The 14,825-nt window shown below is 41.5% G+C and overlaps 1 protein-coding gene and 1 pseudogene across 1 annotated transcript; both read right to left on the bottom strand.

Annotated features, from left to right (window-relative positions):
- Positions 1 to 3,822: 3,822 nt before the first annotated feature.
- Positions 3,823 to 4,736, bottom strand: LOC123620508 (annotated as a pseudogene).
- Positions 4,737 to 13,015: 8,279 nt separating this feature from the next.
- Positions 13,016 to 13,974, bottom strand: LOC123620510 (olfactory receptor 3A2-like). The gene is given in 2 exon segments (XM_045525793.1): positions 13,016 to 13,392; positions 13,395 to 13,974. Coding segments are annotated over 2 exon segments (945 nt in total). The 5' UTR covers positions 13,963 to 13,974.
- Between the last annotated feature and the right edge of the window lie 851 nt (positions 13,975 to 14,825).

The following is a 14,825-nucleotide window of genomic DNA, read 5'->3' as shown; positions in this document are numbered from 1 at the left end:
GGAAGCTTCAGGGTGACAAGGAATATTAGAAAATCCTGGAGGTGACTTTATCTAGGTTTTATCTTGTGACTTTGGCTTATTTCATTGGAATATATTTCTCATTCATGGGGCTGATGATTTGTTTGCAGACATACGACATGCAGAAGTTTCAGAATCAAGAATCGGAGATCAGTAAAAAGGTTTTTATACAGTTTTTAATTTTAAAAAGATCTGTTTAAACAACACTGGGCATAATTAAAATACTACAAAATTGGTTTTAGCCCTTTGCTCGTAAGATTCCTTTCACAGTGTGTCTCGTGGCCTGTGCTCTGACACCATTTGATTTTTCCTTCTCACATACTCACAGGAATGATTCTAAAATCTACATATGATCTTGTCACCCTTTTGCTTATGATCCTTTCATGACATGTCACACTTCCAGGAAAATGAACCAGTGCCCCAGTGCCTCATCATGGCAGGTAAGCTTGTCCCCATTCAGCCCTCCCTTGTCATACGGTACAGGTGCAGCTCCCAGTTTTGGTTTCACTCTTCATCCACATCAGGCCACCTTTCTGGCGTCTCACTGGGTGGTCTTCTCCCTTCCCTAACCTTTTGAAAGCTACTGATTTGACCAGGAAATAGTCCTTCTCCACTTGTGACTGTCCCCTTCTCCTCCTTGAGGGCACAGTTCATGTTTCATTCCCCCAGAAGTATTGTTCTTCTTACCTGCCCCTATATCTCAGTGCTTACCCACCCATTGGAATTTTTGGTCCAGCCGTCTGTCTCCCCCACTGCAGTGTAAATTGGTCGGGGACAAAAGATGTCTTTCAGTTCTATTTCTCTACAGCCTCCCGCAGTTTAATGCAGAGTTATCATTGAACAAATGTTTCATGAAATTACTTAGAAGCTGAGGGAAATGTTTATACTTTTCTCTTTTTCCCATCTTCAGATATTAGTAGTTTCCCTGGGTTGTAAAATACCTTAGAAAATATTGTATTTTCAGCAATTAAGTCTAGCAAAGACCTAATAGAACTCTGGGTTAGCCAAAAATGGGTATATTTAGAACTTTTGTGATATGATTTCTTATTGGTTTAGATTAGAGCTAGACTAGTTATTAAAGAGAATCATTTTTGAGCAGCATGGTAAATTCTAAATATACTTAAATATTCAATAATGACAGAACAGACAGGAGTTCTTCCTTTCTTTGCTCTTCTAGATGCAAGAGGCTGGATGCCAATCCTAGCCTCCCTGAGTGACTTGGGAATGTGTGAGGATGACTGGCTTAAGCTTAAGTTATAGAAAAAGACACACAACAAAGAGACATTTAAACATTTTTAAATATTAATACTAAAATCCGAAAGTGTTCTTCCTGGGAGGAGGGGCCAAGTTGGAGGGCCAGAAGCAGACTGCACACGCTGCTTTCACAGAGAAGATTGAAAGTGTTCAGTGGACGTTCACTTTCAGATCAATGATCTAAAAGAGAACACTGGGAATCAATATGAAGGTGACAGGAGGCTCCCAAAGTGAAGGGGAGGGAAGAGATGCAACCCACTCTGTGGGATCAGAGGCACCTAGGGAAGGTATCTGCATGTGGAGAAGGGACAGAGGAGATGACCCTCGGCTTAACCCTTCTCCTGTGCACTCAGCAATCTGAGCTGTGTAAGGGACTCTCCACTGTAGCAGGCTGCTGGACTGACAGAGTTGACTGGAGACTGTGCTGTGGTGTAGCTTTGGTGAGAAGTCTTGGCAGGGCCCCACTAGCGGGAACCCTGGGTGACATGGCTGGTAGCATTTTGAGATCACAGACCCAGAGCACTGTGTCTATTAGGGATCAGATCAACCAATGCTACTGCCTCCCCAGTGCCCCTGCCAGGCCAGGGAGGGAGCAGAGGGGCTGGGTGCTCTTGCATGGCCCTTGGGCAGGTGCCATGTGCCCCCACCACTGATGGGGGACTTGGGTAGTGTGAAAGATCGGGCCACCATGTGCTGGTCCCTGCTGCCACTGATGATCTTGGGTTGGGCAGTGCTTAAGCCACCGTGGGCCGGTGAACACTGCTGCCCACAGACATGAGCAGGGAAGCACCAAGGTAGACATGAGCAGACAATTGCTATTCCTATATATCACTATATTATATTGTTTCTATTTCCACATCACCTTTTCATCTATATTGTTTGTCTTTATCGTCACTTTCTCTTCTGTAGATTGTTCTATGAAATGCCCAATTAAACTCTTGGTTTCATTACTTCACGCTCTTCCCTTAACATTTTCTAGTTATCTAATTCTTGGCTCAAGACTAATTCTTATTGTTTCGTGTAGAGCTTTTATTTATTACCTGTGTGTATCTATCTATCATCAATCTGTTGATCTGTTCATAAGAATACATTGTTAACACCCATTGATCCACCATCTGACCTGAAAATTAGAATTTATTAGTAGCCTATATCAACTAATTGTAGCCACACTTTCATTCCCTTGTGTCTACTCTTATGAATCCTCGCATCTTGAACGTATATTCATCTTCCCCTCACTTTTGTTTTTAATGCACTTCTATGGCATCTATCCTAGAAAGTAGTTTTTTAAAAAATTGTGTTAGTTATTTATAACCTTATAAGAATTTATCAGTAATAATCTTTGGGATATATATTTTTTTAAACTGAAAATTATGCTGCTAAGATCAACCAAATTGTGGCATTTCTCTGTGGATCATTCAGGAAACAAAAAGGTATTTCCCCACTGGTTTGAGTGACTGATCCTAATTACCCAGGACATTGTGTTGCTGCTACACAATGAGGGACAAAGTTCACAACCATGTCTGGGGTGCTTCTTAATAGTTCCATGTCCAATAGCAAAGATTAATAAAACCTGCTGTAACAAAAATAAAAAAGCAGTACTATGGCGATTTCAGACCCTTCAGAAATGAAAGTTTGGGTCGCCTCACTAAATAATGACCCAATGGCAGCTGTTTAGCAGCTCCCCTCAGAGATTTGAGGATGAGATATGTGGTCATCCCTCCTCTGAACTCCTAGGTTCTGATAACACCACTCTTCCCTTTTTGTTCCCCTAGTCCTAGTAGAAGGAACTTATTTCTACAGTTAATAGCTTTTGAGTTACGGCAGAACTTTTTTCACCTTTAGGCTCTTTTAGAATACAACTAAGTATCTAATTCTCTGTTTTAAATCTTTTTGTTTAAAAATACTGGGCATGATTTCTGTTTACAGAATGAATTCTAACCGACCCTAAAAGATATACTAGCTCTATAAAAATATATGGAAAATAATGTCCAGTCTGATTATGTCTAATCACTAACAGATTCCATTTCAAATATGAATATTTTCATACATTTATCCCACTTCCACCAATAATTATTGTATGCATCTTATATGATCAAGACTGTGAGATATACAGTGTGGTTTATTAAGACAGCTTTTGCCCTCATAATTTGACACAAAGTAGAGGTGCTTAAACATAATAGTCCAATAAAAATTGACATTTGTATAGTGATTTATAGCATTTAAAGCACGAGGTATTGTGATCCTCAAACCCAAAGATGAGCAGTTATTATTATTCTAGTTTGTACATGAGCTTCAGACTTCCCCAACATTATTCTGTTAGTCAGTAGAAGAGCTGGCACATGTACCCAATATTCTTATGCTGCCACTCTGCCAAAAGGACCAAAAATGTGTTAAAAGTGATAATCTCAACGAAATATCTCATCAATTTTTTCCAAGATTTCTGAGAATTTCCTGGCTGAAAAGAGCAAAGGTAGCTTCCTGGAGGGGAATTACATTGAGGGTGGACTTTCAAGTGCATGTTGCAGTCTCCGATGCGTACCCTCACACGTATTATGAGGAGATCCTCTTTCTGAAGACTTTCCGCAGGGCAGCCTTCATGTCCCAATTTCTCAGAGTACAGATGAAAGGATTTAACATTGGGGTCACTGCCACGTACATCACAGTTATCAGTGCATCCTTTAGACTGTACCTAGTCAGAGGACGTAAATACATGCCCATGACTGTCCCATAATACAAAGAAACAACTGTGAGGTGAGAACCACAGGTGGAGAAGGCTTTGAGCACACCCTTGGTGGATGGAACCCGTAAGACTGTGGAAAAAATCCCAAATATAAGAGATAACAATGCACAACAGTGGCACAGAGAAAACACCAACCCCCAGGTACATCATCTTCACATTAAAGTGGATGTCAGAACAGGACAGCTTGAGCAAAGAGGCAATGTCACAGTAGAAGTTGGCCACTTCGTGGTTGCCACAGAAGGACAGACTAGCTGTGAGCAGAGTGTGGGGGAGGGAATTGGCGTTTCCAACCATCCAAGACCCAACAGGTAGCAGGACACAAGACTTCAGACTCACAACTGTTGTGTAGTGAAGTGGATGGCTGATGGCCACAGCTCGATCATATGCCATCACAGCCAAGATACAGCCGTCAGTGTTAGCCACGGCAATCATGAAATACATCTGTGTTAGGCATCCTCCAAAGGAGATGATTTTGCTGCCCAAGAGATGGCTGGCTATCATCTTAGGGATGCTTACAGATGAGAAGACGATGTCAACCAAAGAGAGGTTGGCAAGGAAAAAATACGGTGAATGTCAGAGTGAATGGCCAAGATGATGAGCACGTTTCCAATCAGTGTGATGGGGTAAACAAATAAGAAGAAGACGAAGAGGAGTCTTGTTCCTGTTGACCATTAACTCCCAAGAGGATGAATTCCAGGGTTGATGACTGATTTACTTCTCTCATGGATTCTTCAGCAGGAAAGGGGAGAGAATCCAGAATTATTAGTAAACTATTTTGTGTAATGATCTTCCTTACCCATCACTTTTGCCTCTGGGGATCAGATATGTCTATACCTGGTTTTACTAAATCCACAGTAATCTGCAGTAATTTCTCAATTTCATTGGGAAAATTCTGGTTGATAACTGAAACTGATTGACAGCTAGCCCTGGACACTTATGCCTAAGAAAGGAACAATCTGTAATTCAGAGGTGCTCATGCTCCTGAACCCCAGCACCACCCCCAAACACCTACAATTTAATCATTTAGCAAATAGTTAAATTTCATAATCTGTGTGCTGCACACTTTGGCCAGCCTTGTGGTAAAATCATAAATATTTGACAATCAGTTTATTCATCTATTTATTCAATGAAAAGACATTGTCTCTGCTCCCAAGGATCTTACAAATTAATAGAGATACCAGAATCATACACTAATTTTATTACACATGGATGAGCAAAGGATAGTATCTTGAAGTCTTTGAAAACAACACTCCAATGCAAAGAATGTGTAGTGCAAGAGCCCCTGGATAATGAGAAATGTTCCAGTGACCAAACTCAGAGTGAGCCCAGAGTCCAGGAGGTAACAGGTGTCTACATTGCCATTAGAAGACTATAAATCACAAGGAGCACAAAGTAGATTTTCAGCATCTCTTTTGATACATTTTAACTCTTTCCAAACCCTTAAATATATGGGATCTACTGTTTTTCTCTTCCATCTTCTCTTCCTTTTATTCACTGTTTCTTTTGGAGACTCATCTAACTCCATAATGACGTCAACTACTGCTTAATAGACTCTCAGATCTTCACCTGAATGTTTGATCTCTTTTCTCCATGTTTCCGATATTAAGTCATCCTGCCCACATGTCTGACCAAATCCCATGCCCTTCACATACAACCTAAGTAGACTGTAAACTTTTCTTGAGGAGGAAAATATCATCTTGTTTATTTTTATCCAGAAACATTAGTTTGGAATATTGTTCATTTAAGGCACCAATAAGTTTTTACTCTATAATTCTTGAGTTGGATCCAGGTTTACTTCATGATTTCCCCACATGAGGGGAAGACAGAGTATACAAAGTATAGTACTCTCTCAAGGTCAGTAGAGAGCGGATTGCTCCAATAAGGAACAGCACCATCCCAGGGTTAGGCTCTGTCCTTTATGCTAATCCCTAATAATATGTTAAGCTGGGGATGTAATATTCATGTCTTTTCTGGGAAATGGGTGGAGATTCCCAGAATCATGTATCCTCCCATTTTCTGTCCTTGTATGGCTGGCTCCGTAACTGTCATGGCGCTAGGGGGTGTGAGTTTTACGATGTTAATGGGGCAAGGAACTCGTGGACAGGTTCTCCTTTCCTCTGCACACACCCCCAAGGAGGGAAAGTCACTAAAGCACCATTTCCTACTGTTGTGGTTTCTACTCTTTATCCTCATGGGTCTGTGCCACCTGCATACCCTCATCTCTACCTAACAAAGTCTAGAGTGGTCCTTTCCAACCAGCATTCTCTGAGGGAATTAACCTAATGCCATCTGTTCTATGTGATAGGCAACTTCTGACCCATGCATCTAGAATGTTACTAGTGTTGCTAGCTATGTATCCTTGGGAGAACTGAGAAAATAGTCATTCAAATTAGTTTGTGCCGGGCTTAATTCTCTCATGAAAATCCAGTTGAGAAATGCTAGTATAAAGAATCTTATTAAACTAATATAGGTCCCATGCCTACCTAGAACCCTCCCTGTGGCCAGGGCAGTAGATACTCTGATACCTCCACTTGGGAGCCATGGCTAGAACCACACTCCTTGGAACCAACTGGATGCCAGACAGAAATTGCCAGCTATTAGAAAGGGTGTAATAGAAGTCAGACAGACCATAAATAGTCATCACAAACAATTATCAAATAATAAAATGTGGACTTCTGTTTTATGCTCCAACATGCAAAGAACTTGGAAGTCATCATTTCCATCCTCACAACAAGAAAACAGCTGAGAAAACTGAAAAGCAACAACTCTTCTTAGATTTCTCAGATAACTGAGGTCATGGGGCAAGCTGTTCCTTGGAAATTGGAGAGAGGTAGATACACAGAATCCCAGCTTACCTGGAGCAGAAGCCACTGCTGCAGACAGCGAAGGTAGGAGCGTTTACACTGCAATGGACAAATTGCTGGAGAATAGAAGTGTCCCAGCTTGAGAGTTAAAAAGTCTGGGTTGGAAGGACAGTGTTAATAGGACTCTCACACTTTCCCGAGTTTTACCTCCAGGAAGCCCATCAGTTTCTCCATATGAAGATTGGGGAAAAAAATCCCTTTATGCTTCCAGCAGCGGGAGGGGAAACTTGACCATATTGAAATACACCCAGAGTATATTTCTTTAACAAAGTCTTGCCCTCAGGGGAAACGGTTTTATCAGAGCCTAACCAAGTGTGGGATTTCCCAGAGCCTAATTGAGAATGTGGGAAAAGAAAAATATCCGGCCCCCTCTAGCCTTCAATAAGGGAAAGGAAATACCCAACTCTAGCCTTCCTGTCCCACCTAAGGGGGAGGAGGGAGCTGGGTAGCACTGTGAAGGTCACAGCCCAGGGACACAGACTGAGTGAGACTGGGGTCTAGTCACAGGATTATAGAATGCTTTCCCTGGCCCCACATCTTACCACCACATCAGTAGGACTGCTACATAATAATGCGATTACCATGGAAAGAACTGCAAGGCTCAAATCCTGTTAAAGGAGGAATGACTAGGGAAACCCAAAGACAGCAAGGGGACAAAATCTAGGACATCAGAGGAAATCTTAGCCTCTGATACCTACAGCTACAGCAAACAGTAAACACAGTCTAAGTCCTGGGCAGATAAACACAAGACTCCACACCAAAGGCCTACTTACTATAGTTCCTTTTACCCAATACATCATGTCCAGCATTCAACAAAAAGTTGTTAATACAAGGCATGCCAAAAGGCAAAACCCACAGTCCAAAGAGAATAAAGCAAGCACCAGAACTAGACTCAGATGTAACAGAGATTTGGAATTAAGACTGAGAATTTAAAATAACTATGATTATTATGCTAAGGGCTGTAATGGAAAAGTGGACAACATGTAAGCAGAAAGATGGAAACTTTAAGAATCAAAAGGAAATGCTAGAAATCAAAAACACCATAAAAGAATGAAGAACAGCTTTGATGGGTATGTAGACTCATGTTTGTCTCCCCTCCCCCCCAGTACATATGTTGAAACCTAATCCCAAATGGGATGGTATTTGGAGGTGGAGCCTTTGGGGATGATTAGGTCATGAGGACGGAGCCCTCATGGATGGGATTAGTGCCTTTATAAGAGCAGCCCCAGAGAACTCCTTGTAACATATCAGGATGCAGCAAGAAGACAGCCATCTAGGAAGCAGGAAGTGGGCTCTCGTCAGACACCAAATCTACCAGCACCTTGATCTTGGACTCAACAGTCCCCGGAACTGTGAGAAATAAACTTCTCTTGTACATAAGCTACCAGTGTATGGTATTCTGTTGTAGCAGCCCAGATGGACTAAGACAATGGGCTCATCAGTGGACTGGACATGGATGAGGAAAAAAAAATCTGTGAGCTTGGAGATATGTAAATAGAAACTACCCAAACTGAAAAGCAAATTTAAAAAAGGCACGAAAAAGTGGAAGAGAATATTCAAAAATTGTAGGACAATTACAAAAGGTGTAACGTATACTTAATGGTACTATCAGAAGGAGAGAAGAGAGAAAAAGGGACAGAAGAAATATTTGAAGTAATAATGACTAAGAATTTTCCAAAATTAATAACAGACACCAAACCACAGATCTAGGAAACTCAGAGAACACCAAACAGGATGATACCAACTAATCTATGTGTAAAAATATTATATTTAAACTTCAGAAAATGAAAGACAAAGAGAAAATCTTCAAAGAAGCCAGAAGGGGGGAAAATCCCACTTTACCTATAAAGGGAAAAAGATCAGAATAGTATCCTGGATGTTGGTCAGAGGGCACAAAGTTTCAATTAGACAGGTGGCATAAGTTCTGGAGTTCTGTTGTACAGCATGGTGACTATAGTTAATATCAATGTATTATGTACTTGAAAACTGCTAAGGGAGTTAGATCTTAAATGTTCTCATCATAAAAAAGAAATAACTATGTGAGATGATGGATATGTTAATTAGCTTGATTGTAGTAATTGTTTCATGATATATACGTTCATCAAAACACCATGTTGTGTACCGTGAATAGACACGATTGTTTTTGTCAATTATACCTCAATAAAACTGGAAAATTTCAAAACAAATACTACAATTTCTTAATCTTCAGACTGTAAAAATTAAAGATATTTATTTATAAAACCCCTTTAGTGGCAGGGATGTGGGTAAACAGATATTATCATAATTTAGTGAACTATAAATTAGTTCACTAAATTAGCCTTTGGAAATTAAAAAGGATGTGTGTATATGTGTGCATGTGTATCTCAAATTTAATATTTGCATTTTTTAATCTGATAAAGTTGTTCATAGGTATTAATCCTAGGAAATAATTGCATAAATCTGCAACAACAGCTCTGTAAGGACATTCATCACAACATTGTTTGTTACTGCAAAACAATTGGAAACAACCTAATTATATCAATAGAGGTTTGATTAAATTAATTATGGTTTATCTGTTTAATGTTATACTGTACTACCATTAAAACAGATAAAGCAGGAATTTAGTCTTTGCCATGTAAGATATTGCATTGCATAATGTGTAGGGTAAACAAAAAGCAGATCACAGAACAGTATAGTTGTACTGATGTGAAATGAGCATATCACATATGCATAAAATCTCTGGAGGAATAAACACAAAATTCTTAAGAGGTGTTATGTCTGAATAATGGTTTTTGGTGCGGTGAAGGAATACTTGGAGTTTTATTTTATGCTTGACAAAATAATATTTTCTGAATGTTTCCACTATCAGATGTAGCATTTCTGAATAATTTTAAAATAAACATATTTACATTTGGGAGCACAAAGACAAAAATCTCCAAGGAAACGCAACTTCCTCACTTGTTAAAGAAACCCCTTGGGTCTGCGGAACAGGCAGAACACAGGAAAGGGATGAATGCTCAGGAGGAAGCAATGGCAAGGCCTGGCGACCTTTTGGGTTCATAAATAAGATTAGTTGAGGCAGTGCTAAGTGCCCAAGAGGTAGACGGGGAGGTGGGAGTGGTAGTGGTAATGTCTCAAAATGTTCTCTGATGTGTTCAGACCTGGGAAAAAGCTCATCCACACTGTTATGACTGATCATTAAATGTGATGAACTGTGGAGAGGCAATCTTGTCCCAGTCCCTTATGGTACAGGTGGACCCAAGCTCAACCATAGGCTTGGAAATTTACCAACCATGGTAAGGAAATTTCTAAGATCACAGAACAGTAGATGAGTGGTGATGTTGCAATTATTACCCATATCCCTGATTTTTTTTTATTCAGGATATTATGGGGGTACAAACATTTTGGTTACATGAAATGCATTTGCCTCGCTCAAGCCAGGGCCACAAGTGTGTCCTTCCCCCATACAGTGCACCCTGTCTCCATTGGCTGTGGGTTTATTCACCCCACCCGCTCTAGCCGCCCCCGCCAACCCCCCACCTGACTGGCACCCAGTGAGTATTACTACCACGTGAGCACCTTAGTGTGGGTCAGTTAGTACCAATTTGATGGCGAGTACATGTGGTGCATGTTTTTTCTATCCTTGGGATACCTCACTTTGCAGGATGGGCTCAATCTCTATCCACGATAATATAAGAGGTGCTAGATCACCATTGTTTTTTGTAGTTGGGTAGTATTCCATGGTATACATATACCACATTTTATTAATCCATTCATGTATTGATGGGCATTTGGGTTGTTCCCACATCTTTGCAATTGTAAATTGTGTTGCCATAAACATTCGAGTGCAGATGTCTTTATTACAGAATGTCTTTTTTTCCTTTGGATAGATGCCTAGTAGTGGCATTGCTGGATCAAATGGTATTTCTATTTTTAGCTCTTTGAGGTATCTCCAAATTACTTTCCACAGGAGTTGTACTAATTTGCAGTCCCACCATGGCATATCCCTGATTTTTGTTCACAAGAATTTTTCCTTTTAGGGAAACACATTCTCTTTAATCCTGAGGTGTCTGGAGACCCACAAGTATCATATTTCATCTCTGTTCTCTACACAAAATTGGCAAGCATGGCCCCAAAGGCAGGGAAGCTGAGGACTTTGATGGCACATCTTCCTCCCTCTTTCCCATCTGTTAGTCCTACTTTCTGTCCTTCTATAATCATCTCCTAGCCCGAGGAAGCAGGAGTACCCAGACTACTTTATATCATTTACATCTTCAGTAAAACCTAAGTTCAATTCTTTTTTCCTTGTAGGAAGGGTGAGGCCAAGCAATAACATCAAAGGTACAGAAGCTGGTTATTATATGGCCACACACTGATGGGAGGTGATTCCACAGTATGAATTTTATTCTCTTCCCCCCACCCCTTCTCATTCTTCATTTATTGCATGTCAATTTCTTCATCTCATTGACATTCCTGAAGCATCTTGTTGGATGCCCCTACTTCTCGCCTCCTTTCTCATCTCCCATTTTCTCATTGTGTCCTTTCCCTCACTTCCACCCTTCCTTCCTACTCCTTTTGTCCACCATCCTGTCCCTGTGTCCTCACATTTCATCCTCCTTGCTCCACTCCAATCCTGTCCTGCCTCCCACTCTCATAGCTTCACTTCCTCATCTCAGCTCATCTTTCCAGTCCCTTGACCCCAAGAGGAAATGACAGAGAAGCCAAGCTCCAGGTGCAGCCATGGGGACAGTGTTAGGAATGATACAGCAGAAACACAGTAGAATTGCCAGGACAGGGTGAGCAGCCTTCCCAGGGAGGCTGGACAGAATCAGAAATGAACGGGCTGAGGGCTGGATGAACACGAGGGGGAGGAAATACTGTGGGTTGGAGCTGTCCTGATGTACTAATAACAAAAGTCAGAAAGATGCATCGCCAAAGGGAAAAAGGGTGTGGTGTGTACTTGGTAAACACATTTGGGAAGTAGAAGAGAATAGTAATTCAAGTAGAGATCACAACACATATTTAAAGACAAGTTTTAATGTATGCTTATGACACCTTTGTGTTCCTTAATTTAAATAATCATCTCAGTCCATGCAAGAGGGGGAGAGGAAGAGAAAGAGAGAAAACGAAAGAAGATAGATTTTCTTCCAGGAACTACATTTATAGATATGTATTTTCTGAGCAAGGAGCTTTGGGAGAGAAAAGACTGACTTTGGAGGAAAAGGTTATGTTGGGTACTCTACAATGAAAATTCTAAGGACCTAAATGGAGTATAAATGCTTACCCTTTCAAAGGCTTTATCATGTGTGTGAGGAAGGTCACATTAAATAAGAGAAAAAGACATGGCAGGGGATGAAGGTGGAACATCCCTTTCTTGACTTTAAGATATATCATGTACGCATTAAAGTTTTATTTAGGGGGCTCTTTTCCTCTCTAGACCCATCTGTCTCCCAAATATCCAGTGGGATTCTTACGTGGTAGTGGAGAGAAGAAACTGATTTTCTTGACGGGTGAAAGGCAAACAGCTGAATGAAATAATGTCTGGCACTGGGCTCACGGTTTAAAAAAAACTTTCCATACTCTGATCTGGAGGGAATCTGACATCCCCACCAGAAGAAACCTTTGCAGTGACGTCCTTAGTTACTTCAGCTGTGACTAACCAAATGGTCCTTCCCCAGGAAACATTGCTTCCCAGGCATACAGGGCTGCAAGGCTTCAACTCTGCCCAGAAAATGGGCACAACTGAAAACAAGACAGCCACTTGCCCAGGAGGCTTGCTTGGCAGTGCCCAACTTCATATCTGCCCTCTTTGTTTTTCTCCACAGCACGTATCACCATGTGACGCACTACATGTGACGCTTACTTTGTCTACTTTTATAGCATGTGAGTTGTATTAGTGCAGAGATTTTTCTCTATTTCATTCATTCATGCTCTAAAAGACTGTCTGGATCATAGAAGTAATTCAATAAATATTTGTTGAGTGATAAAGGAATGAATTATGCAGGGTCTCCTGCATTTGTATATGACAAATACAGAACACTGATCTTCAGGCATCAGGAGATAAGAAAAATGGTTATTGACTAATTTTTACTGGTTACTGCCTTCCTGGGAAATTTCCCTCAGTCCAGAAGAGGCAGGAAAGGAGGGACCTTGTCACCTCTCAGGTCAGTGACCGCCTCCCCACAAGTATCCGCCACAGAGCACCCTGCACATCAGTGTTTCTGAAGCTGTAGAAAAGTGGGTTCAGCATGGGGTTGATAACAATGTTGAAAATGCCAACCCCTTTATCCTTGTCCGAAGCTTCCTCTGAACCCAAATGCATGTAGTTGAAGACCCCCGTCCCATAGAAGAGGAACACCACAGTGAGGTGGGAGCCACATGTGGAGAAGGCCTTCTTCCTGCCCTCCGCTGAACAGATTTGTAGAACCGCAGCTGCCACGTGGATGTAGGAGGCGAGGATGAGAACCACAGGTGCACCTACCATCAAAAAACTCAAAGCAAAGAGCAGCAGCTCATTGAGTTTGGTGCTGGAGCAGAGAGCTGGAAGAGCTGTGGGAGGTCACAGTAGAAGTGATTGACCTCTTTAGGGCCACAGAAGTTGAGAGTAGTTAAGGCAACAGTGTGGGTCAGTGCATTGGTGAAGGCACAAGTCCAGGATGCAGTCACCAACATCCTCTGGACCGTCTGGCTCATGCGGGTGCTACAGGTGAGGGGCTGGCAGATGGCCAGGAACCGGTCATAGGCCATGGCGGTCAACAGGAAGCAGTCCATCGCAGCCAGAAGGTGGAAGAAGAACAGTTGTGTAAGGCAGGTTCCGCAGGAAATTATACACTTGTGAGACAAGAGATGACTCAACATTGTGGGAACAGTGACAGTGATACATCCAATATCCAGCACTGATAGGTTCCCCAGGAAGAAGTACATGGGGGTGTGGAGTTTGGGCTCCACCAGGATGGCAGCCAGGATGCTGAGGTTGCCCCCGATTGCGACCAGGTAGGCGAAGAGGAAGAGCACAAAGACCACAGACTGCATCTCTTCTGTTTCCACTAGGCCCAGTAGAGCGAACTCAGCAACAGCCGTTCTGTTGGTCCCAGCTTCTGGCTCCATGAGTTCCTGTAAGGAAATGTCCCAGCAGGGGAGGTATCGGTCCACTCATTCACTTACTCAACATAAACATTTTAAACCATTTATGTACAAAGCCCCACGGTGAGTTCCCAGTGTCTAGGTGAACATTTTCCCGGGACCCTGGCCATACCTCACACACTGACCTCCACCACCTCAATGCCTTAGCCCTGCTCTTGGGTGAGATGCCCAATGCCACCACCACCTTGTCCCTCCCATCCTCTGCTAGCCGAGTGGGTCACAATACTTGGGGAAATAAAGGTAAAAGACCTAATGTACAACATGAGGACCAGAGTTAATAATGTGTATATAGGGTTTTGCTAAATGAATAGATTACAGCTGTTTTTGCCACTGGGTAACTGTGTGAGATGATGGGTATGTTGATTTGTTTCACCATAGCAACCATTTTACTGTATGTGTGTATCTCATGACATCGTGTTGTTTACCTTAAATATACACAATAAAATTTGTGTAAAAATGATAAAAGAAGGCTTCCTCTTTGAATATAGTACGATTTAGGTGGAATTTCCTCATTGTTCTCTGAGGGATGAGCCAAAGCTAAAGCAGATTTCAAAATAGAAATCCAGAGAAACTGGAAAGTATTTAAAACATAACCCGAGTTTACAGTGTTCTAGAAATAAGTGCAAATCAAGTGAAGGTACGGCAAGAATCAGAGAGAAGATACCCATGATTGTGCCTGTCAGAAAGACCAGCTGAGTACATTTTTCCAAGGTGAGGGACCCTACTCTGAAGTACACATTTAAAATCCCTTGTTCAATAAATCACTAGTGTAATTATTGTTACTTAAGCCCTTATACTGGACTTTGTTTAATGTGAAATTATTTATT

Source organism: Lemur catta, chromosome 15 (assembly GCF_020740605.2).
Source record: "Lemur catta isolate mLemCat1 chromosome 15, mLemCat1.pri, whole genome shotgun sequence".
NCBI classification, from domain to species: Eukaryota; Metazoa; Chordata; class Mammalia; order Primates; family Lemuridae; genus Lemur; species Lemur catta.
Note: the sequence above shows the minus strand (reverse complement) of the source record. Positions and strands in the feature narration are given on the sequence as shown.